We start from the raw sequence: 27,870 nt of genomic DNA, 5'->3' as shown, positions 1-27,870 counted from the left end.
GATGGCAGGTGATGGCAGCGCTGTCCCAGGGGGAGAGAGAGATGGAGAGAGCCCTCCACTCACGGTGTCGGTCCTGATGCTCAGCAGAATGCTGGATGGCCGAGCCAGAGCCTTCTGCTTCCTCTTCTGGCTGTTTGAATCTCGAGGGGGTTTCCCTCCTCTCTCTCTCTGCGCCCCCCCCCCCGCTTGTCACCAGGGCCCAGTCAACAGGTATTTTAGCATGACAATGGGAAAAATTCCACAGAGGGAAAAAGGAGAGAACCAACCCCCAACACCATGACAATGGGAAAAATTCCACAGAGGGAAAAAGGAGAGAACCAACCCCCAACACCATGCCAAGACAGAGTTTCAATCATTTGAACTCCACCTTCCCTTCAACTAAAGCAACCCAAAATTTCTAAACGAATTTTTTTCAACAGGAGCAGTGAATCCCCTCACCTTGCCCAATTCCCTTCTTTCTCAGCATGGACAGACACAAACATTTAGGAAAAAGAGCATGGTGACACACACACAGAGGATCACATTTGATTGCATGTTACTAATGATGGAAACTGGCAACTTCAAATAGAGCTTTAATTTCAAATAAAGTCATTTTCAAACTTAACTGCTGTCTTGAGGATGAAAGTGGGATGCCTGTGACAGTTTTACTATGGCATGTAGCTTCCTGTGTACAGTAGCTCTGCAGAAAAGGATCACACATGGTTTGCAGTGATGAGAAGACCCTGCTCTTAGGGACTGCACTTGTACTTGCAGAATTCCAGCTCTTAGGGACTGCACTTGTACTTGCAGAATTCCACCTTAAAAGTAATTGGACATCTCTGCAGCTCATGGAAGGTTTGCTGAGAAATGACACACTGCACTTGGATCTGAAAACATAACATCTGGAAGCCAAATGTTAGAGGCAATATAAAAGGGCCAGCCCAACAAACCAGGGGGGCACTTCTAAGCCAGGAACATCTTCAGGATGGACATTTTCCTTCTCTGTGTCTTCCTGCCTCTGGTGACTTTGGCATGGGGCCAGTACAGTGACTATTACTACGGTCCCTATAATTATGGAGATAATGATGAATGGGTCAATGTGTACCGGCAAGGTTTCAACTTTCAGTGCCCGCATGGGCAGGTGATCGTGGCCGTCAGAAGTGTCTTCAGCAAGAAGGAAGGCTCTGATAGACTGTGGAACTATGCCTGCATGCCAGCATCCCAGAGCCTCGGTGAGCCGACAGAGTGCTGGTGGGAAGAGATCAACAGGGCAGGAACTGAATGGTAGGATAACCCCAACCATCCCTGGAGGGCACAGCCCTGGCAACCCCTGTGGAATGCAGGTGCTAATACAGTGGTCAGAGCAATGCAAATGCATATTAATGCCATGATAACCAGCTAGCTTTACTGGTTTCACTGTCATTAATCACGATGCATGGGAACTGATCAGCTTCACATTTGTCTTCTCTGTACCAATTTCTTGCTGGAGGGTGTCAGTGTCCTTTGGTCACTCACAGTCTTAGATGTGAAGTGGTTCAGTATTGCTATTGTTTCAGTGATAAGGAAGATGAGGCAAGCACCTACAGTGAGGAGAGCATTAAGTCCCTCTTGAAAAATCACATTGAATCAGTGACTGAACTGGGACACAAATTGCAAAACTCCTCACTCCATCCTCATGCTCTTATCACTAGAAAAAAATAATCTCTGTATTGCATTGGCTCTTTGCTTTGTGCTTTTATTGCTAAACTCTTCGGCTTAGGGACAGACAAATGCTGTTTTCTAGTTGAGCTGTTATTACATGAGACAAAAATCCACGCTAACAAGAGATGATGGTGGCATATATTTCTGCATGGTGGTAGCAGAAGATCATGTTAATTCCCTAATATCAGTTTGCTTAACTAAATGTTACATTTTCCATCAACCTTGGAGGCAAAGGTGATCCACATTATGCAGCCACAATAATTTCTGGAAATGTGTACAGCATTTCATATTTGGGCAGAATAGCCAGTATTAAATTATCTTCTGGGGTTTTAAAACGAGATTGGAAACAGACTTTTTGACAAATCTGGGACTGAAATATTCTTTGGACAGAATGAAATGCATGCAGGAATGAGTTCTTTCAAATACTTGAAATGGTTTTGTCCCAGAAATTGCAATGTGATTTTTTGAATTTTGTTATGTGGGAATAGGTTAGCAAAGAAATGTGAAATTTCTGCTTTTTAAATGATTCAAATTTTGTTCTGAATTATTCATACTCTTTCATTTACCACATGACCCATGCCTATGGCTGATGCAACTACTAAGGGAAAAAATTATTGACCCTCTGTTTCATTTTGGAATAAGAATTGAAAAAAAAGGGCAGAGCTGCAAAATAGGCAAAAATAACACATTGTGATAATCCTGGAGGACTTCTTCATTTTTTATACATTGATGCAATTTGTATTTATTGCATAAGAATTTTGAATTAGACATTTATTTTGTTCAAAATAAACTTATTATTCTCTTTCAAAGAATCCCTGGCTGCAATTGCTCAAGATCACTTCTTACAAACAGGATACTGTATAAGTCTATACAGAACATTTTCTTCTGCTATGCAACCATTCATCACCATGCTCTGTATGCTTAGTATGGCTACATCCACAGTGTATTATCTGAATCTTGTTTCCTTCAATTCTTAAAAAATATTTTCAGTTTGTCCTCTTTGTTGCCTACTTATTTCCTATAGCAAACCCTATACTTTCTCCAAATGTATATCTTCTTCAACCCCTCTTTAATTGTTTCTGTTTCTCTCTCTTTACTAGTTTTTGGAGCAATTTCAGGATTTCTTCACTAGTTCACCTTTCCAGTCCAACATCCCAACATCCTTACAACTCTCTGCCTACTCTACATAGGTTTCCTTCCTTCCTTCCTTCCTTCCTTCCTTCCTTCCTTCCTTCCTTCCTTCCTTCCTTCCTTCCTTCCTTCCTTCCTTCCTTCCTTCCTTCCTTCCTTCCTTCCTTCCTTCCTTCCTTCCTTCTTTCCTTCCTTCCTTCCTTCCTTCCTTCCTTCCTTCCTGATTTGGGGGCACATATCCTTTTGCAAAGGTGAACTTCTGCTTCTAGTTACTCAGACCATTTCCATAAATCCTAGCTAGCTGTGCCTGGTTGGATTCTGCAGTTTTCAGTTTTCCACCCCCAGGGCTGAGCTAGTTGTATTTACAGTGCTTAATGGAGAGAAGCTTGCAGTATGCCAGCACATCCCTGGTGATGCCAACATGGCTGTCCAAGAACCCAGCAGTCTCATCCCAGACTAGGCCATGTAACCTCAAACTAATGTGATGGCACGGATATATCCTGGGGGACCTTTGAGAATCCTGCCTTCTCTTTTTTTACATCTTATAGGTACCCTTCTTCTCTCTCTCTTCCACACCCACCTCAGTGCTATTTGGAGCCATCCCCAATTCTAAAAATATTCACTCAATAATCAAGTGGGACCACAAATATGAGCCACCATCTGTACCAATAGCTCCTGTTTGGCCAGCTGTCTTTCCTGCTAATCTCCCAGCAAACCAATCTGCTGGTGAGCAATATGTCATTCTCATGTCAGCGACACAGCACTCTGCTGGTCTTGTTAGTTCATTTCCCAGCCTTGTAGGATGGACTATAATATTCCTTCTTCAGCTCTGTCTTGCAGAGCATTTTGTCTCACCTTGCACACCACATCCAGGGATATTCAATTGCTTGTATCACCAGTAACTACAAGTATGCCAAGTTTTTGCTCAAATTTTGCAGAATCAATTAGGTCAGAAAAGACTTGAAATCATTGAATCCAACCTATGACTGAACACCGCCAAGTCAACTGAGTGCCACACATCTGGTCTGTCCTTAAACACTTCCAGGGATGGTGAACTCCAGCAGCTGTTCAAGCTGCAGGCTGCCAGCTTTTCCCGGAGTATCCTGTGGGAGCCAGAGTCAAAAGCTGCTACTCTGCTGCAATTGAGGCTTTTTATTCTTTGCCCTACCTTCACTAAGGAATGAGAACAAGCTTACTGCATCCTTTTGTAAAATCGCTTTGCTTAGTAATAGGTAGCAGCTATTCCTTTCCCTCATCCACACACCTTCACCCACGCTTTTGCTTTCAGGTTGAACATGCCTCCATTCTTCTAGTACTCCTCTGGAGGTTTTATATTCCAATGCTTCTAAGCAAGCACTGATTATACCTCTGCTCTGAATTCCCTCTGGTTTCTCAGCCAGAACCCTAGTCAGAAAATGTAGTCTGGCACAAACACCAAAAAAATAACCTTTGACAAATTATGCTTATGGCATTTCATCTTTCAAATGGTGATTTTCAAATTACCATTCCTGACACCTGTGCAGCAGCACAATAGAGACAAACTCAGGAGAGGTTTCTTTAAAAAAGACAAACAAAGAAAAGCTTAAGAGAGAAAATAAAGAGGGAATATAAAACAAGAAGGAGTCTCCAACTCATTGTTTTCTTTGGCCTTCAGTATTTGGGGCAAAATTACAGAAATTGATGGGGGATTCATAGGGATAAGAGAGTTGGGAGCAATAGGGAACCACTGTTAGATCATTGTGGTAAGTTTACTTCACTAACACTAGGGATTATACAGACTTAGACAATCAAACCATAAAACTTCGAATGTTTCAGGTATGAAAAAACTATTCAACAGAAAGAGGACAATTACATGGATCCACATTAAGCATCTAATGCCTAATAATGCTTAGTTTATGACCTTTGCCTCCTTCCAGGATCAATGGAGAGAATAGGGGGCACTCCATATCTCATGGTTGCAAGCAGTCTTATGAAGGCCAATCCCTTCTTGACAGCTACCTAGAATTACCTAGTGGCATTTCAGAATATATTTAAGTATGGTGTTTCACTGCATATATGCATCCCTGAAGTCGATCATATATGTCTATGCACTTCTGAAGAGATTATGTGCACTTGTATTTTGCTGAAATGATATAAGAAGCTTGTGAACCTGTTGCAAGACTCAACGGGGAAATTGTGGCAATAGATTGGATCAGATCATCAGGAATGCCTTCTCAACCTCATTAATCTGTGAATATGCTTAAAGTTAAGTACATGTACAAAGGCTTTGATGTATCTGTTTCAACACCTTACTCCTTCAGAGTCAGGTTAATTATTTGCTAACCAAGATGATGCTCAACAGAGAGAGAGCAATTGGGAGCAAGAATCAGTTCCTGGATAATTTGGAAATACTCATGTCTGGAGTAGGGAAAATTCTCCAGAATATGCCCTGATTCTGCAGTTTTACTAATTTTTATGCTGCAGCTTCTCAAAGAATCCTACATTTTCAGGGAGCACAAATTTTATGTTCTTATCTCCATTTTACCTTACTTAAATATTTCACCACCTAAGGTCTGAGTGATTCAGGGTGTGACTGTTTTTCACTGCTTTGATGAATACTACAGAGTTGTCTCTTCAGACAAGCCTCTGAACAAGGGTTTTAAGAAAAACTATTTTTCTTGCCTGAAAACTATAATACCAAAAGACAGGGTTCACACGAACAAAGGAACAAAAGCTTGCAAGTGAAGACAAGCAACTCTTCCCTCTAGGAAAATAAGTTTGGTTTACACCACATGATACAGATGAAATCATGCCATACACTCAATATGCTCCCAGTTAGCTGTAAAACCAAAAGGAGGAGCACTTTCAGCCAAGAGCTATTTACTCCATGTTTATGGCCTCTTTTCCTTGTTTAGACTTCTGAGAAAGTGTTTAGATGGGACTTGGAAAAAACAGATACCTAGATTCTCCCTCTCCACTCCCATTCTTTGCCCACAGACTAGGTGCAAAGACAGACTACTGAGCAAAGGATCCTCCCATTCAGGCTCTGGCAGCACACTTTGGTATATCAGTAGGAACTATTTTTCCTCCCATCTCTGACCATCCCCAAATTTCAATTCTGAGGCTGTATTACCCAAACCAAATAATCTCTTTGAAAATGTTCCCATTTTTACTATCTACACAACAAGTTAATTTTCTTCAGAGCCTTAAGTTTATGTTAAAGGACTAGTTCTACAAGTCCATTTAGCACAGCTGCAATGGACTGAGTCCAGTGGGAGCATGTGGGGAGAAGAATGTTTCTGTAGAAAAGGAGGCCTCAACAGCAACTGTCAAGAAGAAATCAGCAGGGTGAAAATGGCCTTGCCTTCACTTGTTCAAGGAAAAAAAAGTAAGTTTTAAATTCCCCCTGAATGAACGAAAATATTGCTGAAGATGTTACAGAGGTTGCCTTTGGCATGTGGAAGTCATAACAATATGTCTCAGCACTGCACAACAGATGGGGAAGACTCCTTGTAGAATTGGCTCTTGGAGACTGACATGGCCTAATCAAACACATAAAAGTTGTTTCTGCTGTCTGGGTGCCAGAGTTGCAAGTTTCCTGAGCAACCTCTTATGTCTCCCCATTCACCTGTAACAGACTGACCATTGAATTAGCCTTCATCATGCAATTAATCCAGTTACACAGAGGGCATGACACTCCACAAAGACAACTCAGGAGTTCAGTGTAGGGCCTCCCCTCCACAGAGACATGGAATGACACTCTCATCTTACCCTGTTATTAGGAACAAATCACCCTCAATGCAGCAGGACTCAGGGGCTACTGAGCTGTGAGTCAGCCTCTGCATGTCTCTAGAGAGCTTCAGGGAGCATGACTGAAATCAGTGCAGCAGGAATTCAGTGCAGGCTCTAACAGCACTACTTCCTGCAAATTGACTTAGGTTCCCCTGGGCAGATTTGTAGTGAACAGGCTTCCTCTTTGGGTTCTCATCCTCAGGATAACATGGTCCTGATGTACTTGAGGAACAGGGGGCCTCAAAGAGAAGTTTACCACAACAGCACCAGGATTAGATGGGGAAAAACACTCTGGGGCTTTGCTTAGTGGAGAGGAAAATTAAGATGCAGGCATAAGTATGAAGTATCATGAAAACTGATTCCATTGCTCAAAACAATTCTATTGTTGTAAGAAATGTTTGTATTCAGTCTGGCAGACAACTGTTGAGTTGATGAGGAACACACTTGGCTGCTGAGGTTGTTATTTATGTTCACAAATAATGTGGCACACTTTAAGAGAATCTATGGGGTGAAACAGGTCATGCATGGATCCAAAATTCACATATGCATTTTGGGTGGGTTTGTTTCATATCAGCTCTTGTTTGGTCTCACAGATAAAAGCTCACCAGTGAAGAACAGAATCAGTTCTGACCTGAACTAAATCTCTAACATGGATGCATGCTTTGATTGCTAGCTATGACAAAACTCAGCTGTACAACACTCACTAACCAGTTCAGAAGAAGATTTGGCAGAGGAGAGGCTTTTCACAGGAATCACAGCAGGCTAGGAAAGTCTCAGATACCATATCCTTGTTACTACACAGAACTCCTCCCAGAATAAGGCTTTCTATGGAACACTACACTGCAGTAATTTCCCACACCTGTACCCAATGCAGGGGCAGCTTCCTATCCAGGAGTACCTGATCTTCACCACCAATCTCACTCCCCCCCTACTAGCCAGCTCACCTCCTCCCAGTACCAGATCCAAAAGGCAATGCTTCACACTTTGCAATTTGAGCCAACTAGAAAAAGAAAACCTATCCACTGCCAAGTTTAATCTCACACAATCCCAGCCAGTTTCTCACGTTCTTCTGCATTCACTTTGTAAGAGCCATTTTCCTCTCTTCTTAGCAATGTCAGGATTTCAGGAGTGAGGAGAACCCAGTCACATTAAATACTGAACTACCCTTTATAGTAAAAGTGCTAAAGACTGTGTCTTGTGAAAAAAAGCATTGTTTTGACTCCGATATAAATCAAAGGCCTTGAATCACTAGTTTTTATTCACCCTACTTGCTTCAGGATTTGCTGTGACAAGAGTAGTGAATTCAACAGAGAAGAAAAGAATTCTGATATATTAGCTGTTGTTTTGAGATTAGTGCATAGAGCAACTGTCTGAGGTATGGGGGGAGGGGGTGTTTGTTTCTCTTAAAGAATTACTTTTTGCTTGTAGGAAAGTGGTCAGCTGGGAAAAGGAAAGCGAAGGAAATACTTTATATGAGGTGGCAAATAAGCACTCCAAGTTGTCAGAGCATCTCCTCATTTTTTAAGGAATACCTGGATTCTACTTGAAAACTAGAAAGATTTAGGCAAAGAATCTTATGTTATCTCAAAGCTAAAGAAAAGTACTTCAAAATCACTATTATCTTTCTTTTGCTAAACCTAATACTGAGCTTGAATAACAGATTATAGGACATTGTATATGAGACAGAGGCAAAGAAAGAGCAGTGAACATGTGCTTTAAGGTGTATTTCAAAATTTACTTTGAATTGTGTTTAAACAAAACTGCAATTTAATTATAAAACATTACTTATATCCAGGTTCGCTTTCCATCTAATAAAGTAATTTGTAAGGCAACACAAATTATATTTTTAAAATCAAACTTATAATGTGAAGATAGAATCAGAATCAAAAATGAACACACCTTCCTAAAATCTGGCACCCAAATATGAGTGCATGTAAAGATATGAGTGTTATGCTAGCTAGGTTGGTTTCTTGATTCACTATAGAGAGAAGTGTCCATGAATGACATCTCTTTCAAAATGAATCTTTCCATCACAAGTAGACAATATTAGTAGAAAATAATGTATCAAGAAAAAAAAAACCTGCTGTAGGACAAAGGCAGGGGGAAAGAGGACAGGACTTCCCAGATTGAATGTGAGCAGGTGAGAAGAGACAAGAAGGAAGAACCTCCCACAAACACAAGTATGAACAGGACTATTAGATGCTGATCAGTGGGGATGGGAAATTGCAGGGCAGTGCTGAACTTCTGAGAGGAAATGCAAAGGAAATTGAGAAACAAAGTGCTCCCAATATTTCACCTATGCAAAAGAGATAGAAAATCTCCCAGGGGAGCAAGGACTTGAGCAGTGCAAATGCAGGTAACTTGGAAGGGTGAGAGAAGGAAGATGAGGCACAAGTTTGTTGCTATTTTGCACAGTTTCATATTTATCTTGCAACTTGCACAACCAATCCCCATATTGCTGTGTATCAACCATTCTTCCATGAGGATAGCAGTATTCATCTGCATCTATCCGATATGTTTACACAGTCTTAGCCATATGTTCCTATGGCTTATGTGCCAAAAACTAGAACAAACTCATATCAAGGTCCTGATGAAATCCTCTGAGTGAAAGCCCAACTGCCATACTTCGTGTGATACCATGGCAACTCAGAGTCCCCATCACGACTGAACTCTGGAGGTCCTTGGAAGAGTCTCACAAAGCAGGACAAGTAGATGTGGCCCCATCAGCGTGGGAGATACAGGGACACAAACAAATGTAAATACTCTTGTCTGAGCAACAGAAAGCAGCAGAAGAGACAGAGAAGAGACCCTTAGGTTCAGAAGTGGATGCTGAAAACTAGGCAGTGATCCCTGCACTGGTCAAAATCGATCAGTTTTTCAGCTTTTGCAAACAGACACTTCAGCCTCATGCTATCATTGCAAGCACTAACACACCTGTGCACAAGTGAATGACTTCCCAAACACCAAACTCTGCTAGATGATGTGGTTTTGCTTCTGGGGACTTCAGGTCGTTAAAATAAATAATGATAATTTATGATAAATAAATAAATAGTGATAAATAATAGGTAATTGAATGAGACTAAGGGAGATTTGTTAATCATACAGTTACTTCTGAACGTGTCTTTCACATATGTCATTTTAATTGATTTTATGAAATTGCAGGGAAAGTTTGCTGCAGGTTTTCCTTGATGAAAGGAAGAGAAAGAAAAGAGATGGAAGAAACAGCATTCCTGTAATTTCCATGATAGGGAAACAATGAGTCCAGGAGGGTGCTTGAGAGAATGAGCACTCAATAGCTGAACTAATGACCTGTCTGTTTTCATGAGCTCCTTGTCTTTAGTCTCCAAGACACAAGCTATTCAAACTGATTACCACTTGAATTACTTTGGATATCAGTGTTAAGGTCTTGTACAGTGTACAGATAGAGAGAGGAATGCATGCTTTGAGACCATGTCTATTCTACCTGAAGGCGGTGATTCACATATATGATAGAATTACTGAGTATACAGGAAGCATGAAGCAGCAGATTTTCTTTTGAAAATCCTGTCATAAAAGTTATGTGAGTCTTAAAATTTTGTACCATCTGAATCGCAATTCTCCTTATGTGATTGCTATCAAATAATGATTTTATCATAAGCCTAAATGATTTTTAATAAAGGATCCCTTTCCCTAGGACACATAGTTGTGAAAGAAAACAAAGTTAACTAACTTCTATAAAAAAAAAAACAACTTCTCGAGCCTTTTTTTTTTTGGTAGAGAATTAGTTAAAACTGTTAGTTCAATAAAGCCCAAATCCTCAAATACCCACTGTCAAAAACCAAAAATATTAATGGACTATTTTGAAGTCAGTGTCATGATTTATAAACAGTTGAGAATACCAACGGAACAATCTTTCCTCGCTAGCATACTAGAATGATTAAATACTTTAGCCTTATTAAATAATTTTAACTGCAACATAAATGTTAAGACATTAGTTAACTACTGCTGCTTTCTTACATAAAATAGTTACTCTATACACAGCAAGTGAGAACAGTGCTTCTCAGCAAACCTGCATTCTTATATAAAAAATGTTAAAATTGTTCTGAGAAACTATCAAGGAATCTAATGCCATGTTTTCTTTGTGTGTTCTCTTCTTTCCCCTCACTATTAGGTATCAAACCTGCTCAAACAATGGGCTGGTGGCTGGTTTCCAGAGTCAGTATTTTCCATCCGTGCTGGACCGTGAATGGCAATTTTACTGCTGCCGCTATAGCCGGAGATGCCCATATTCCTGCTGGTGAGTTAAAGCAGACACCAAACCTATGAGCCTCTTTTTCCCAACAGTCCTTATAAATGTCTTTGGCTTCTTGACCTGTCAGAAACCTTGCCTGAAAAAAAGAGTTAACTGTGCTTGATGGAGCTAAGCATATTCCAGTCTGCTACAGGATTCTTAAGGATCCAAGGTTAAGGGAAGAGAATGAGGGTGCAGATACAGTGAACAGCACAATGAAGTAGCTGGCCCTCAATGAACAAGTCTGGCGATCAGCATCAGCTTAGCTGTGCTCAAAACCATGACAAAAGTCTTCAAAGTGGAATGATATTTTCCCACTATAAATTTACTGGATTAGGAACATCTCTGTACTACATATTTATCCCACAACAACTTACAAGAGTGAATTTTACCACTTACCTCAAAAAACATTAGTAGTGCATACTACTATGCTTCCTCTCTCAAAACTGTCTAAAGATCAAAGTCAAAATGAGCTACTGATCATAAACCCAAAAGAAAAAGGTAATCTCATTTTAGCAGAATACCACAACTGGTGCTGGCAACTTAATGGAGATTGTGGAAAAATTAGCTACGCATCCTAACTCTAAAACACACCAGAGGTGTGGTTTCTCTCAATTAAAACGGAATACAGAAGCAGACTGTGTAGAGGCAGGTCATATTACTCCTATCCATTCTGTTTAAGAGAACTCATAATTTTATGCTCCAGGGTTACATTCAGCTTAAATTTAGCTATTTTCAGCATTACAAAGAATAACTCGCCTGCATTTAAGAAAAAAAAAAAAAAGTGTGGGGAGAAAAAAGTAAACCTGTGTTTGAATATTTTTTCCAGACCTCAGCTTTGAAGGAAGCTTCCCATTGAAATGCATACAAGCTGTTTATGTGCCTATTGGTCTTACTTCACTGGCTGGCTACTGGCCAAACACAACAGCACTGCCTTGCTCTTCATCCTTCAGTCTCCTTGCAGCCAGGAGGAAAATAAATGTTTTTATTATTTTTGATGTCTTTAAATTACAGGAACTCTGTAATAAAGTCTTTGAACATTCCTCTGCCCCCTTTTCCAGCAGACATTGCCTATGGATGTTCCCTACCTGAGGGTTTATTTACGTACCTGCCCAGGCTCTTCCCTCTGAGACAAACTCACTCAGACTTTTAAGCAGTTCTTCCAATCTCTTGTATTCCTCTAATATTGCATACATTTTCAGAGAGACAACAGAAACCTCTGACTTTTATTTCGTTATTGTTGACAGTTTTGCTTCCCTCAGATGTTGTCTTGACAACTGGGAACAGTTTTGTTTCTGCTTTGCAAATTGGCATTCAGAGTAAGGCAAATCCTGATGTAAATGTTTGGGGTTACTGAAGTCTTTAGTTTTCATCTCAGCTGCACACAAGCTCCTATACTGCCCTTATATTTCCAACAGTGACAATGCTCCATTTTAGTGCTTGGGAAAGAAAGCCTTATGTAGTTCACATGCAGTTCCATGCAGAAAAGGTAGCATTTCAAAAGCAGGTGAAGAGTATTTCCCTCTAAGCAGGGTAGAAATCCCATGTACTCACATTCTTCTGGGAGGGGAGAGCTGTAAAACTGGTGGGAAGCTGTGTCACCCGGCTTGTGAAAAGCTTCTGGTGCATAGTTTATGATTATGGTTCGATAAAAAACCATTCTGCCTTTAGAGTTAGCAAGGTGTATGTATAAAAGCTCTTTCCACATACAGTTATCCAAATTAGGATGCTAGGTTCTGGATGGACAGACAACTAGATGGGTTAAAATATGGTGGTTTAATAGGGTCAGAGGGAAGTGGCTAAAGGGTGATACCCTGCCTGGGTGCCTGTCCTGTTTAATATCTCTATCAATGACCTTGAGGAGGCAACAGAGCACATGCTGGCCAAGTCTGCATATGACACCGGACTTGGGGGTGCAGCTGACATGCTTGAGGGCAGGACTGCCAGTTCAGTGGCATGTAAAGAACACTGCTTCTTCTATGAGGACAGATTACCCATTGAGACTCCTTGGAAGCTTTCAAGACTGAACTGAATAAAAGCTGAGAAGCCTGGTCTGAGCTTCTTGTTGACCCTGTTTGGAGCAGAGAGTGGTAGCAGACTTTTTGAAGTCCCTTTCCACCAGAGTAATCCTGGGGTCCCTCATAGGAGCATTTTTTTTTTTTACTGGAGGACCCACACCATGCAGATAAACTCTCTCCTCTCAAACAGTGGTCTCTTTTCTATTATCTGCTAGGAATGGTTTATTTTCTGGTTTACTCTTTCTTTGCCTAGGCAGTGTAGTAGTACTCTGGGTGAGTACTGGTTGTTATGGTAACATAAAATCAACATGAACTTCACCAGGGCAGTGTGAAACTCATTGCTTTGGACTCACTTTTACTTGTGAAGTCACAGATGTGACTTGTCTGGATTATTACGTTTCAGTGTACAGAAATCAAACTTCCCATCCCCTAAGCTCAGGAGATCTCACTCACAACCTAATCTAACTTTCACTGGCATTTCTAAGTTATTGTCACAAGACCTTGTTCACATATCATGCTTCTGGTCTGCGTCTTTCACTGGTTAGATGCACTTGATAGAAAGAATATGTTTTCAAAACAAACTGCAAAGTAGTGCAAAGTGGTTCTGGGCTACCATGAGTAAGATCTCACATTGTATATGCATGTAAGAAACAACAAAAATGTATGTATATAGTGTAACATTATCTATTGCAGTTTCTGCCCCAAACTATAGTAGTATTTGCTCTGCTCCAGAAACTCCTAGTAAATAAAGTAACCGTGGAGAAATGGCAATCAACATTCTACTGACTCCTATTTTTTGATGAAGAGGCTTATTTTCATGCAAAGGCTTCATTAGTATATGAATATGTGTAAAGTATGCAATGATGCAATGGTGGTACTTTGTGGATCATACATTATACAGGAAAATCCATTTTCAAAGAAAATCCACACTGCAGAGTTTCTCAGCAGCCTTGACTTTTAGTGTGCAATGTATCCTTAAGTATGAAACCAGATGTGGGCAGAAATGCATTTTTAAGAAAACTGACATATTGAGGTATGACAAAACTCTGTTTCAAATTAGGTCTCAGCTTGGGCCTTTGATTCCTTCTTCTTCCAGTTGTCTCCATATAGGCCCCTCTGGTAAATATAAAAGCAGTAAAACAGCAGATCTTTGTGTATGGTTTCTCTTGTCTCTTCTGCTGAAGTGGGATGACCCTACAATGAATAAAGACAGGTTTTTCTTATGTGCATGAGCCATGCAACTGGTTTGTTAGAATTTGCCCTGGGTTTTACATCTAGAACATCCCTGTATTTTTTTAAAACTACTTGTATTTATTGGAATACTAATTTGTAATACCATCATGATGACTGAAACCAACAATTTGCTTACCAGAATGACTGAGGTAAAATACATGCAGGACTTTATTTGCTATAATTTATATCCTTACTCTTTGAAAGCAGTAGTTCTGTTTCATAGTTCATCTTCTTGCCATTAATTCCCATAAATTTACTTATCTTTTCCAGTCTCTTAGTTTTGCACTTGGTTTGTAAATTTTTTTACAAGTATGTAGTTTCCTTCTTCATCATGCCAAGACTTGGATTCTGCACATTTTTAACATACTGAAAATAATTAACATTCCTCACAGGAGGCAGAAAATCTCTCTTTACCAGGATAGGGAATGCTACCACAGTAAAATAAACTGTGTGCTGATTTGCACCATAAAGAAAGCAAATCTACCACAGATGCAGAGACAGTGTCACTAAGTGGTCCCATTAGAGCTCTGATTTTCCTCTTTGCCAGGAAATGAAAGCTTGACTCTGAAAAGCAAACACATGTCACAGAGCAGCCCCAAGTCTGAATGGAATGTTTATGACTGTTTCCCTTCTCCAAACAAGGAGCAGTTTAAATGCCAGAAGGTCTGTCTGGAGCTGTGGCTGCTGTCTGTCATAGTTACACTGCCCAGGCAACAATTACATTTTCCAAGAGTTATGGGGTTTAAAGTACTTATTTGTTTACTTAATTCAACCTGCCACACAAGACATTTAAAATTATGTGATCCTATGAAGGTTTCTTACAGCTAACCAGTAGCAGAGATACAAATCCAAGAGGCAAACTCAGAATAGATGTCATGGAAACATGCAGTTCTGGACAACCCAATTCCCACCCCACCCCCACCCCCTCTTTTTTCCATTTTTAAAAAAGTATTTAACTGTTGGGAGAAGGTTTGGGGTTTTTTAAGTATTATCCATCAAATACAACCTTACAGTTCAATCTGCAGGACCATATTCCAGAGACATTTTAGAAGAAACACATTTGATCTGACATTGGAAATCTGGACAAATTATTTTGGAATATTCTTTCTTGAGGAAGAGCTACACGTTGCCCTGAGCTCTCTGCTGCTGCTTGTACCTTCATTGCACAAGCTTATGTAGGCCTGGAAGAACTTTGCTTCCTCTGTGCTGGCCTCGTGGCTCCTCAGCCCTGGGAGGACTTGCAGTGCAACACAGTGGGAACAGAGGAGCAGTGTTTGTGTAAATCTATGGGCTCAGAGCCTGGAGCCTGAACTCCATTCCAAAACACATGACATGGCGACACAAGAGAACTTCTCATCTCTAGAGGAGCTCCAGGACACCTCTATTTCCCTGGCAGCCTAGCAATCTGGGTTCTATACTCAGAGCAGTTGCTGGAATTTCTGTAGACAGCTTACTAAGACCTTATCAGACTTTTCAGCATAGGATGCATTTTTAAATGCAGAGATGACCTCTGTTTTCCAGCTGGAGGAAGAATTGAAATTAATTAAGGAGGCATATAGTTCTCATGTTCATTGAATGAAACTTGTGGGCTTGTGGCTCTTGAAAAAAAATTCTCTAGGAAATACATACTCTTGAAGAACTTGTAAACAACATCTGAAAGTAAGGCCATTCAGGGGACACTCCTTGTCCTCAAATGTCAGAAAGTTTATGTCAAAGCTCATGTTTTCCTCTTGAAATGGAACAGCTCTTTCTTTTGGCTGTCGCATTGTCAGAGGAAGAGTTCAGCAATGAAGAGGGAAATGAAGGTTAAAGAAATGCCATTCATCTTCTTAACACTGTAGTTGCACAAGAAGTGAACGATGTAAGATATTCCAAAATCACGTACTTATTATCAGGGAATAAGTGTATTCCACCATTGGAGTAAAAAGTATTCTACCACTATCTCTCATATTTTAAAAGACTAATTTCTTTTGTCTGCCTAGTGTCTGAAAGCAAGCATACCCACAGTTCTCATTTTTCTTTAATCAGCACGCTGTACAAACTAAGGCCATTGGTGTGACTTGATCTTCCTATTGGTAAATAATGGACTCATGATAACTATTTCTGAAGTCAGTTGTTAAAAGAGTGCCACAGATCACTGTAGATTAATACAAAACATTCTTCTCAGTGCTAAATGAGTAACTGTGTTTTCTATTAATCTCTACCATAGCAATTCTTCGCCAGGGGAAATAAACAACACAGATTAAAATAAAAACAACGGTAACCCTGGTAAAGATTTAATTCCTTTTTTTCAATACATATCCTACCCTAAGCAAGATTTATAGGATTATAGTGTAATAAATTAGGAAAATGTAGGTGGTTGGACCAATGTAAACCACTGAAAAGATAAACCATTTATCAACTCTATTCTAGCTAAAAATGCCATTGTGAAAATACCTTTTTCTGTCAACTTTTCCCACTGTCTCACACAGAGGCAAAACTACTTACACCACTTATCACAAGATTTCCTTTCACAGATTTTAACACAGAATTATCCAGAAGTAGATTTGAAAAGTTGAACCAGAGTTCCTGTTTTCTGCATTTCTTGCAAACAGATCATACAGACTGAAAAGATTACCAGTTGTTGAAGGTGTCACATTACTCTTTTCTCCCCTACAAGTCCTTCCCCAAACTTAACACCTGTGGGTCTATCTGGGTTTAATAAACAGTTCCACTAAATGCACCCTGCTGACTCCTGCCCCTCAGTGTTCCTTTGGCATCAAATGTCTCAGTGCCTAGAACCCACAGTTGCTATAAAACAGGTCTTTCTCACAGCTGCTTTGCCAAGCTCTTTCCTAAGGCCCCCTTACCCCCTCAGGCACCACAGGCACCCCAGCTTGGTCATACTACACCCCAAACAGCAGCAGCTACTTTCGGCACTTGGCAATTCCCAGGCTTCTCACTGCTCTCCTAGCCCAATTCTCTTTGCTATGAGTTCAATGCCAGAAGTGTTTACAGGGTACTGTGAAGGTTACTGTAGATGGCTTTTCCCAATGAGACATCCTTGGGTAGGCAAATCCTCACTAACTAGGGCAAAGAGTGTCTCACACTCATTTTGTGACTCCTCTTGGGTACAAACCATACATTGCCATGGTTTACAAATGCTACCATGTTTGTGAATAAATTATGTGTCTGTAGGGCCATGGTAGGTGGCTCACAAGTTGATATGCACCTTGTATTCATGAGTAAAACATTTAACATTTTCAGTTAAGTACTTGATAATAAGGGTACAGACCAAGCTACAGCAAAACCTGAGGGAACCACTGTCCTGTGCCAGGCAGGCCACTTTGGGAAGACCCACAATGGCTGTCTTATATGACTTTATTCCCCTTCATGATGAGAAAACCACATACTGATTATTGCTATGCATTAAACACTAGGACGTCTCTAAGTGCAGACTCATTTTGTGTGAATTACCCTCAGGATTCAAAAAATAGAGATAATAGAAAAGGAATGGGACACATCACAGGGCCCTGCTACATGGACAATCAACTACATTTCCTTCTAAAGGACACAGTGCAAGACAGACAACCTTGAAATGCAGGAGCTTAAGGGAACAGTTTCAGAAATGAGTACAACAATCATCAAAGAGAAATGAATTAGACAGACCACACAGACTCATGTGAACTTGAACACTGGTGTCATAGAGCTATTTATATTTTTTTTTCTCTTCAGAGCAAAAGGAGTCAGTAGGCATCTGTCTATGAAGCAAGACACACTTCAGAGACACTCAAGTCCCCAAATAATTTATGTTTGGTAATTGCATAGGTTTGCTTTTTCAACATTTCTTAGCAGAGGAGCCTTAAGAGGCTGTATGGTAATGTGGAGAAGTTAATAGGGAGGAGAAGATGACAGCAGTCAGAAAGAAAAGAGAAGGAAGCTAAACGAAGACTCCCACTGCACTTACAGCATGCAGAATAACACTGCATGGCTCTGCAAAAGTTCTGCGAGACCACAGCAACTCAGAAGTTTGTCATCAGATTTTTCTTTTCAATTGAGAGGCCCATGAAAGAAGTTCAAAGGACTGACTCTCAGTTCTGTTTCTGAGTAGAGCAAAAAGTAGCTATTTTAACCTTGTGCAGAGTCTCATCTGCCTAGCACATACTGCTGGTCAAGATTACAGAACATTTTCCTAACTAAGTGCCAAACATATGTTATGAAACACATTTGGTAGAACATATAAAAACACACATCTTAGTGGTTTCTCATAATAATAGCTAAACAAAGTGTCAAAGCCTGGAGTTGATGTGAGAATGCAAAATTAAATGCTGGTCCACAACTGGTCTTAATTTTTAAAACCTTCTATGACCCTGGATTTTCTGAAGATGCACTATCAGACACTCAGGCTTCAAATTAGTAAACTAAATATGGGAACTCTCCTCTGGCTGAGTGGGCAGTGTTCATGGTTTGTTCTCTTTCTCCTAGTCTGCAGCATCAGTCTGCATGACCTGTGAAATACTGCTGAAATTTCTTACCAATGGCAGAGCGTTGCAAGGGCTCTGCCCACCTATGCGTCCTTGGTCAGAACTGACACAACACACAGTGACCAGGCCTGATCTTCTGCTTCCCAAACACACTCTGGGATGGGTGTCCTTGTACTGTAACTCAGAATCTGTGTGATGATTGTCATGGCCAAAGGACAGGAAGCATGAGAAAAAGATATATTCAAAGAAGTTGACTGACTTGAGGCTCTTATAAGGTCATGCTTGAGTTTCATATGCAGACACATTTTTCATTTGTCAAGGAAGAATGATTTGTTAGGAATGATGTTCCAACTGAATGATCTTTTATACTCAAAAGCTGAATATGACCTTGAAAGCAACTTAAAAGCCCAGAGTACCTCCGTTTTCAGGTTCTGCTTCTGATTTCCCCAACAGTTACAGGTTTGGGCTTCAAATACACCCAGAGCACCTCATAAAAACTCAAACCTATCCCAATAACTATATTCCTAGTGAATAAAATATTTTAGCCTGTGCTTAAACTCCACTGATTTAACAAAATTTAAGCATGCACGAGCAGTGGCAGGAAGTGCTTGAATCACCTTCAAGCATCATTTAAGTAATGCTACTAGGCTGGATTAAGTCAGGAAAAGGTTGTCAGGATTTCTGTAAGGGTGTCTTAACCCTGTTAGTCTCAACAGGAGTTGGGCTATTTATTTCCACAGGGACAGCATCTCCCTTACAGGGAACCTGATTATTCTCTTTGCCATTTCAGAGTGAATCTGACAACTCCAGTAGCAACTCCCATGTTAAATGGTGTAATATAATTTTAAAAGGAGTAAAAGGAGTGCCAGGTTTCCATTCAGACTTCAAACATAATGTTGACAGAAAGTACTGGTCAAGCTTCCAGCCCCTTCCTGAACCTGCTCATTATCTGTAAAATGAATTGCTGTACTGCTTGCCTATTTCCCAGGGAAGCAGCAATTATAATCTGGTTAATAAGTGAAGAAGCTCTTTGAGGTTCTCAGATAAAATACACTGCACAAATACTGTCCAGTCCCATATTTTTACATTACAAATTAAGCAGAAAGAGGAAACAACAAAGAGTAATGGATTAATTATCATTTAATGTAATTCATAAATGGATAAATGCTTAGAGTGGTTTGACTTGGCAACATTTACTGCAGTCTACAGCCACAAGCCAAAGAGACTCATAAGAGCAAATCCTGGCAATAAAGACAGAGGTAGCAGACGACCTTTATCTTCTTGTTCAGATTGCCTTTATCCCAGAACTGCAGATATATAGATATATATATATATATAGATATATATATATATATATATACACGTGTATTCCAAAATACTGCAGTTTGCTCTTAACTGTTCTAAAGTTGCTGAATTCTATTCAAATAGCTACCTGAATTAGTTGCATAGAGAGGCAGTCTCATGAGACTTGTATCTTGTGGTGCTGTTAAGAAATAAGAATTTTCAAAGAAGCAGGAGAAATCTACTAATTGAGTTGTAGTCAGTCAACTGGACTCTTCTATAAGATGGTGAATTACATTACCTTCTTTTTCCTTAATGTAAAGGTTAACAACAGAGTATCCAGGACACTATGGAGAAGATATGGACATGATGATGTACACTTATGACTATTACATCCGCGGAGCAACCACAACTTTCTCAGCCGTGCACAGGTTTGCTTTTCATCTGTTTCATTAGAAACTTTAAAAAGTCTGTTTTTTCTATTTCCCCCCAACAGTCCATAGCTACACACCATCTGCTGTAGTACTCAGCATCACACTAATAATTCTGAGGACAAAAGTTCATAGTACATATGATTCATTGCCCAGAGTGGTGTATCAGGAGCAGGGCATGCTGATGGGAATAATTTGCCATGTCCATCTGAGCAGTGAAAAAAATACAGCTGTGGTAGATTGGGCTGAACCTGACCTTCACAAAATGCAACAGATCTTCAGTCTAGTTTCTCACTTACCTCTAGTTGGAGCATATTTCACTGAGCTCAGTAAAAACACCCTGTGCCTTCAGGGAATGAGGGACCTATTTTGGTCCACTTTTCTGTGCAGAGAAGCAGGGAATCTGTCAGCATGCAAAGTTAAGACTGTACAAACTGCAATTTGAATGCTTTAAACTGCCCAGTCCATTTCAGCACAATTCTAACAGATTCAAGCCACTCCAGGAATTCAGGCAGTGCCTTGCACCCTGATCCTTTTCCAGAAAATGAGTTAACTACATTTTCTTGATCAGTCCTGGTCATTTCTTGGCATTTGCTAATCCTTTTGGGAGAAGCCCTATGTTTAGTGAAGTCATAGTCATGCAAATGGATTCACGATTCTCCATTCAGTTATAAAGGGATGTTTCTCTCTTTTTACTATGAACAACTGCAAAGTTCTAAAATTTGGGTTTAACATAAATCCCACAGTGTTGTCTGCCTAGGGCTCTGTTAGAGATCCTAACAGAGCAGGTTTAAGCAGAGTGTAAGCGGTCACTGAAACCTGACTGTGGGAGAGGGATATTGATTCTTTAAAGATGCCCTCTAATACATCAATCATGAGCTATTTCTTTGCTGGTGTCTTTTATGAGACACCTCAGTCCAGTATATTAAAGCATTTGTTATCAGGCATAACACAGACAGCAAGGCAAGGTGTGCTGCACTGCTCTGTCGAGACAGACTACATGAGACGGGGGAGAGAAGAGTGAAGTGGGAGTTTAAAGACATTGATATTTCAAGCTGCCTCTAATAACAGTCAAAGCAGCCAAAGTGCTTTTGTCACTGTAATGCTCTCAGCTTGCCAAAGTTTGGCATAGGATCCCTCAACCAAAAGGTTACCTAAAATAAGGAGGCTTTTCCAGAAGTGACAACATGTAAGGCTGCTGCAGGTCTATTTCCTGGTTAAAATACATTATCCTGTTTGTTACCAAATGGAAGCTGTGTCTTCAAATTCTTCCTACAAGTGGAAGAATAACTTTCAGATACTTGACTCAAAGCTATCTTTTATTGCTTTAGATAAAGAAATTACAAGGTCATAAGGGACAGCCCCATTTAGGGCTTTTCATCTTAAATATTCCCCAGTGCTATCCCTAATCCTTGTTCCTCATGGTTATGGCAGTGAGTAGGGGAAATAATGCAGACAGTGCATTTCCCAGCAGCTGGAATCCAGACTCCATCAGATGTGGACCAGGGTAAAGTCTGGAATCACAAGGACAAGCTTGGAAAACAAAGCAACTGAGGTAGCCTATGCCTCTGAGCAGATTTCTGTCTCTGACTGCTGAGGGCAGCCTTCAGAACAGGCAGTGGAGTGACTGGTCAGGAGCAAAGGCAACATCATGGGAATGTACATTGGGAGTACAGGTCCCCACAGGACCACAGTGCCTAGAAGAGAAAGGAACCACCAGCACACCTTTTGTCCTATCTCTGCTCTGGGGACAGCCATACACCTACAATAGTATCAGTCTGAAACTACAGAGAAAATATCATGCGAATTGCAGAGTATTCTGCACCAATGAATTTTCTGGCCCTCAGCTTCCAGAACAACCGGAAACAATTTGTGCTGCCAAGAGAATTAAGTGAAAAAATAAATCTTGCTACAACAGTTCAGAATTCAGATTCAGGCTGTAACACTCTTCTGAGCAGTAGGAATCACAAGTCAGCAAAATTTGTCATCCTTAATGGTTCTTTGCAGCTCATGAGGCAGAATAGGAGCAGGAAACGGTCTTCTGAGTCTCAGACTTCATGGAGAATGCACATTTCCACTTGTCTACGTGAACATTTTTAAATTCATTTTCAAGCACATTAAACTTGTGTCCATACTATTTAGCTCATGATGGACAATGTTCTTGAGCTAACAAGAGGCAAAAAAAAAAAAAAGCCTCTGAAGGTATTTCAGTTTAAACTTTCCCAATTACTTCAAACAGTTAAGTGTTTTTAGACTTTCAATAAACTTGCAGAAATCATATCTTCCTTTCCTACTCCCTAAGACATTACATCACTGAGGCCACTGTTGATACAAGGATATTTGAGACAGCATGTAATGCTTGTGGTAAGGATGTAAAAAGTTTAGAATTATGTTATGTAATCACACTCTGTGAGTTTCCATGCCTGTTGTTATAGTTTGGATTTGCCAATTGCAATTTATTTACCTTTTGCTGTGAAATAGAATTAGGAGTAAATGTAAACCAGGCCTAAAACTTAAAAGGGAATAAAGAAAAATAACAATAAATTTAGAACAGATCTTCAGATCACTCCCTCCTTCCCCTTTGTCACAGCTTAAAAACATACAGAGACACTTCAGTCAATTCCTTACTTAAATAATATTTTTTCAGTTCACTTTAGGGAGAGGAGTTTCTTCTTGTTCAGTTATAAGGATATTTTTCAAGAGGGGAAGTAACCAGTTTCCTTCTAACTCCACTTTTTTCATGAATAACAGCTGCCTGGGATTTGCCATCATGAAACTCCTCCCACTTTCACAGCCTTCCCAAAGCTGTGCTTGTGGGCCATGTCAAAGTCATGGGGTATTACTTTTAAGGATGAGCTACTTAAAGGCAAAAGTTCTCTTCAGCTCACTTCTTTCTGTTCATACTTCATTCCAAGGAACAGAGATCCCCCTTTTTCCCTCGGGGCAAAAGGATCTTCCTTTACACTCCACTCTACCCCCCCCCCCCCATGTCTTTCTCCATGGTTTAAAGGAATTTTTTCGTGTAGTACAGTCCACCCCTGTAACTTCCAAAAGATTTTTTAGCCAACCTTCATGGCATCTCCTCATTCTCCTTCCATCTAGAAACTTGGCTTTTACTTCATTGACTTTGGGGTATCCTTTCTCTTCTTCCTCTCACCCAAGAAAGGACGGAAAGTCTGTAAGTCTGGTCTGAGCACTGGAAAAGTTAAAATCTCACAAAGAAGTTTCAGGGGCTGGGCCAGGCCATGCTGGAGCTGTGTCAGGATCTCAGGATGGCCAGGCCACACTGCGGGGGCTGGACAAAAACTGCAAAGTCCAGTCAGAGGAGAATTCACACCAACCGGTGACAAACCTCTGGCTCCATAACTGCCCTCCAGTGCCAACCACACCCAGCTCCAGTTGAGGGCGGGGGTTCTCCGTTTGCCTTGCCCAGCAAGCAAAGGCATGGGGGGCTCCTCCAAACCAGGGCCCAGCTGCCTCCCCCCAGGCCACATGGGCAGCTAGGGGGAGGGCTAGGATCTTGGCAATGGGCTTTTCTTCTTTTTGGCTATTGGGGCCCCTGGTTGAAAACGGGGCCCAGCAGCCTCCCGAGCCCACCCCTTCCTGGCCCGGGCCACATGAAAGGGGCCCAGGCCAGGCCAGTGTTACCTTGTGAGTGGCTGGAAATGCAAGAGAGCTTTACTGGGGTTTACTTGCTTCAAATGTGATTCATGGAGCGAACCGACTTCTCCAATTGGTTTCTCAGGCTGTCACAACTAAACCAGCCTCCAATTGATCCTATCAATTCATAGAGGAAGTTCTCAGGGAGAAAAACTTCCTAGTATGCGCTCCCCTCAGGTGCTTTCAAGGTAAAACTAGCATACCTGTGTATCAGGAATGAATGATAGAGTTATTGTTGATCATCAAAGGTTTTAACTGCTCATCTGTGGAGAAAAGACTTCAGAATTGGTTACTATTTACATTTTCCAGCCTCATTTCAAATAGATCAAAAGGAGAAAACCACTGTCTATAAAGCAAGGCAAAAGCAGCTGGAAAGAATTAGAAAAGGCCTGAAGTACCTCTGGGAGCCGATTCAGGAGTGTGGTGATAACACTGATGAAGACAGGATGACCTAAGGACACAAATTAGGGAACGTTTGTGGGGAAGGGCAGTGTCTTTTGTTAGGCTGATAGAGTAAAATTTCAGAGAAGGACATGGGCTAGATGAAGCAGGTTGTAGACAACTGAAACTGCCCACATACTTATGCACATTGCAAACCCTTGGCAAAACAGCTTCCAAAATTAAACCCACAAACCAAACAACTTAATACCTTCAACCTGAGCTCTGAAACATGCCAAGTGATGATGGTATAGCTTCCTGGTGGAGCATTGTTATATGGCTATGATCTGGTTGGATCAGTCACCTGAGTCCAGAGTGCACCACTGGAACACTCACAACCCAACCTGCAGCAAGTATCTTGAACAGGGAGACTAAGATACCAGACGTTCTTGTTAAGAGCCACAGCTTGTCCTTCACTATATAGTGTGAAAATAGCACATGCAGACTGTCATAAGCTCGTTTCTTTTACAAAACTGTTCTCTGCTTCATTAATTGGGTGGTCTGGATAGCCTGTTATTTCTTAACTGCACAGACATCATCACTGAAAAATAAATTGACAGCCAGATACCCCAACAGTAAAGTATGTTTGAAATGCCCAGAGAAGCTGGACATCCACCAAGCTCAGCTGAGTTAAATTATAGGTTATTTAAGGTCCCTAATACGTTTCATATGACTGATGAAAGAGGATTTTGTCAAATTCAATATGAATAGGAATTCACAGAATTTTTTTAACTACATTGGAAACAGATTATTCAACAATATTTGGAGATAAAAGAAATTTCTATATACATCAAAAATTCAAATCTGACAGCACACAACAGCTGGAAAGCAGAAGTGACAGTTCAATATTGATTCCTAAAGCCAAAGAAAATGCATTAATTTAGCAAGTGGGAGGAGATGACACCAACAAACTGGCATTAAGGATCTGCAAAGGCAAGTTCAGATATATCCTAAAGTACACCTCATAAGGCAATTCCTGATGGCATCTGCATCCCCATTGGAAAGCTTGTAAGGGATCTACAAATTGAAAACAGGCTGATAACTACTGAATTAAGCATGCAGCAGGAATAGTACAAAGTAATTGCCTGCATCTTGAGAAGCTGGGCATATATGCTTGAGTTCAAACACAAGTAACAGGGGCAAAAAAGGCAATATGCTATAAATGTGTCAACCATGTGCATATATGCTAGTGTCTTCAAGTCCAAGCTGAAATGACAGCTTCAGAAATAATTCTGTTCTGGTATTTTAAAGCATGTTATTAATTCAGGTGACTAAAACACATTTCTTTTAAAGAGCTTGACTTTTAATTTCACAATGTCCTATTTTAGAAAAACTACTTAATCTAAGATTTTGAGCTAAAAGTCTCTCTGACAATGAGTGCTAACTTAGCAGACCTTAACTTTGACCAATATAATCCTGTTTTCCACAGAGGGGTCCTCTTTTTTTTATGTCTCTTGGTAACTTAGTGACCAAAAGAGTAATAACTGTCTTTGAAGAAAATGCACGTAGACCAAATAGGCATTCTTAAAATAAACCTACAAATGAATCATGCATTTCATTAACCTTTGGTAACAGTTTTATGAGGAAATTACAATTTAAAAACATCTAGGAAAGATCTAAAGAAAGCCAAAGCCAAACACTATATAACTGTTGCATCATACTTGCTGATGAGCATGACACAGACCCAGTTCCAAATGGCACTGGGCATAAACTTGTAATTTAGTAGCACAGCAAATTTCCAATTAAGAAACCTCAGTTAATGAAAGTTGCAATGAGACATTTTATACAGAGTAGGTACATATGTATACCTACAGGGCTTAAGAGCCAAATTAGTCTTATTCCAGGACAGAGTCACCCAGTCAATGACACCAGGTAAGCAAAATTAGTACCAAAATCTGGGCTCAGGGGTCTCAGCACATTCCCGAGAGGCAGCAGTTTGGCACCAGTTTGCTGCAGGGGTCTTTAAATGCAAGCTCCTATTACATCAACCCAACAACATTACCCACCCCATGCTTCAGCTTTAGGACATCACTATTAGCAGAATTCAAGCTTTCAGAATCCTCTTGGAGGACTAGCCATTATCAATAGAAATGACAACTACCATCTGCAAGGACTGTAGTTTGGATCTAAATTCAAGTTAGCCAGTGTCAAGCAGACTAAATTCAACATTACCTTCACAAAAGGACAGTATTTGATCCTCTGAACTCACGCCTATTTGTCAAAGGAAAATTTAATGCAAAATAAGCAAAAGTGGAAATTAAATTTGTAGCCTGTTGCAGCAATTGGACACTAAATCACTGACCTACATTGTTGAGTCCCAGTGCTCCAGTCAGGCTTCCTACCAACAATTGTTAGGTTTCCTATCACTCTTTTGAGAGAGAATACCACTCACAAACTGCGAAGAGCATAAACTCTCCTTACGGTCATAAATGTTACTCTTCCTCATATGTGATTTGATCAAGGATGAGAAGTGAATTTCATTTCTTTTACTGTTAATTCCTTCAGATCTTTATTAAAGGACACTAACTGCAAGACCTAGTAGTGAAAAACATTAAAAAAAACCCAAAGTGAAATTTGCTGTATGGATAACTCCTCTCAGATATAGCTTGCAAGTCACCCAAATACTTTTCACTTTTTACACATTACTGGATAATATATGACATGACAATAACTTTTGACAGAATCATTCTTCTCCTCTTGGTCACTGATTAAAAGTCAATTCAGGACTGATCACTGTCAGGATTCACTGTCTTCTGAAGGATACTCAGAGATTACTTATTCAGAGTGTTGATTTTCTTATCTTGTAAAGGAATGTGAGGGAATTGTAACTATCACACATATTTAATGTCATTTTGGCTCTTAGAAATGCAGAACACTCAGATGGAAGTCAGCTAATGGCAGACAGATGTTTTTGTTGCCATAATACCTGGTATAAAGTTATTCTTACTTGTATAGCATCTTCTGCAGTTCTGGCTCACTAATACCTCTCTCTTGTCTCTCTTTCATGCAGGGATCGTCAGTGGAAATTTATTGTCTGCAGGATGACAGACTATGACTGCTCATTTCAAAATGTTTAAAAGGAATGAGTACTTCAGTTGGAAAACTTGGGGACAGACAGTGTGGGATGAGGATTAGTGATTACAGAAGAAGGTCAGTTAGGCTCACAAAAAGGTACCAAGACTCATCATCTGTTTGCTGAAGACATAATTCTTTCCCTCTGGAGCTAATACATAAATTGCCAGCCCACATGCTCACAACAATGAATTCAGAGGATTCTTTTAAGCTGTGCTGACAGTTGTAGCCCCCAATTAAATTTACTTATGACATACATGTTTATGATACACAAATCTATGGTATATGCATTACCTTTCTTATATATACATGTAGCCATTCTAAACATGTACAACTTCCTTTCACATAGCAGCTCTATATAAATGGCTTCCCAGCACAGCCACTGCAAATGAGGCTGAAACATACTATATACTACCGAACAT

The 27,870-nt window shown here is 40.3% G+C and overlaps 1 protein-coding gene across 1 annotated transcript; it reads left to right on the top strand.

Annotated features, from left to right (window-relative positions):
- Positions 1-964: 964 nt before the first annotated feature.
- DPT (dermatopontin) lies at positions 965-27,453 on the top strand. Its single transcript, XM_062512398.1, has 4 exons — positions 965-1,263; positions 10,733-10,858; positions 20,171-20,278; positions 27,387-27,453. Exons 1-4 carry the CDS (start codon positions 965-967, stop codon positions 27,451-27,453), a joined length of 600 nt encoding a protein of 199 aa, XP_062368382.1.
- The last annotated feature ends 417 nt before the right edge of the window (positions 27,454-27,870 follow it).

Source organism: Cinclus cinclus, chromosome 2 (genome assembly GCF_963662255.1).
Source record: "Cinclus cinclus chromosome 2, bCinCin1.1, whole genome shotgun sequence".
In the NCBI taxonomy this organism is placed as follows: domain Eukaryota; kingdom Metazoa; phylum Chordata; class Aves; order Passeriformes; family Cinclidae; genus Cinclus; species Cinclus cinclus.
The sequence above is the reverse complement of the archived record's forward strand: the minus strand, read 5'-3'. Positions and strand labels throughout refer to the sequence as shown.

Bases quoted from the DNA above. Each gene is read 5' to 3' on its own strand.
- DPT (XM_062512398.1), top strand. From the start codon at position 965: ATGGACATTTTCCTTCTCTGTGTCTTCCTGCCTCTGGTGACTTTGGCA. The intron at 1,264-10,732 runs GTAGGATAACCC...CCTCACTATTAG, and splicing joins AACAGGGCAGGAACTGAATG to GTATCAAACCTGCTCAAACA. The intron at 20,279-27,386 runs GTTTGCTTTTCA...TCTTTCATGCAG, and splicing joins ACTTTCTCAGCCGTGCACAG to GGATCGTCAGTGGAAATTTA.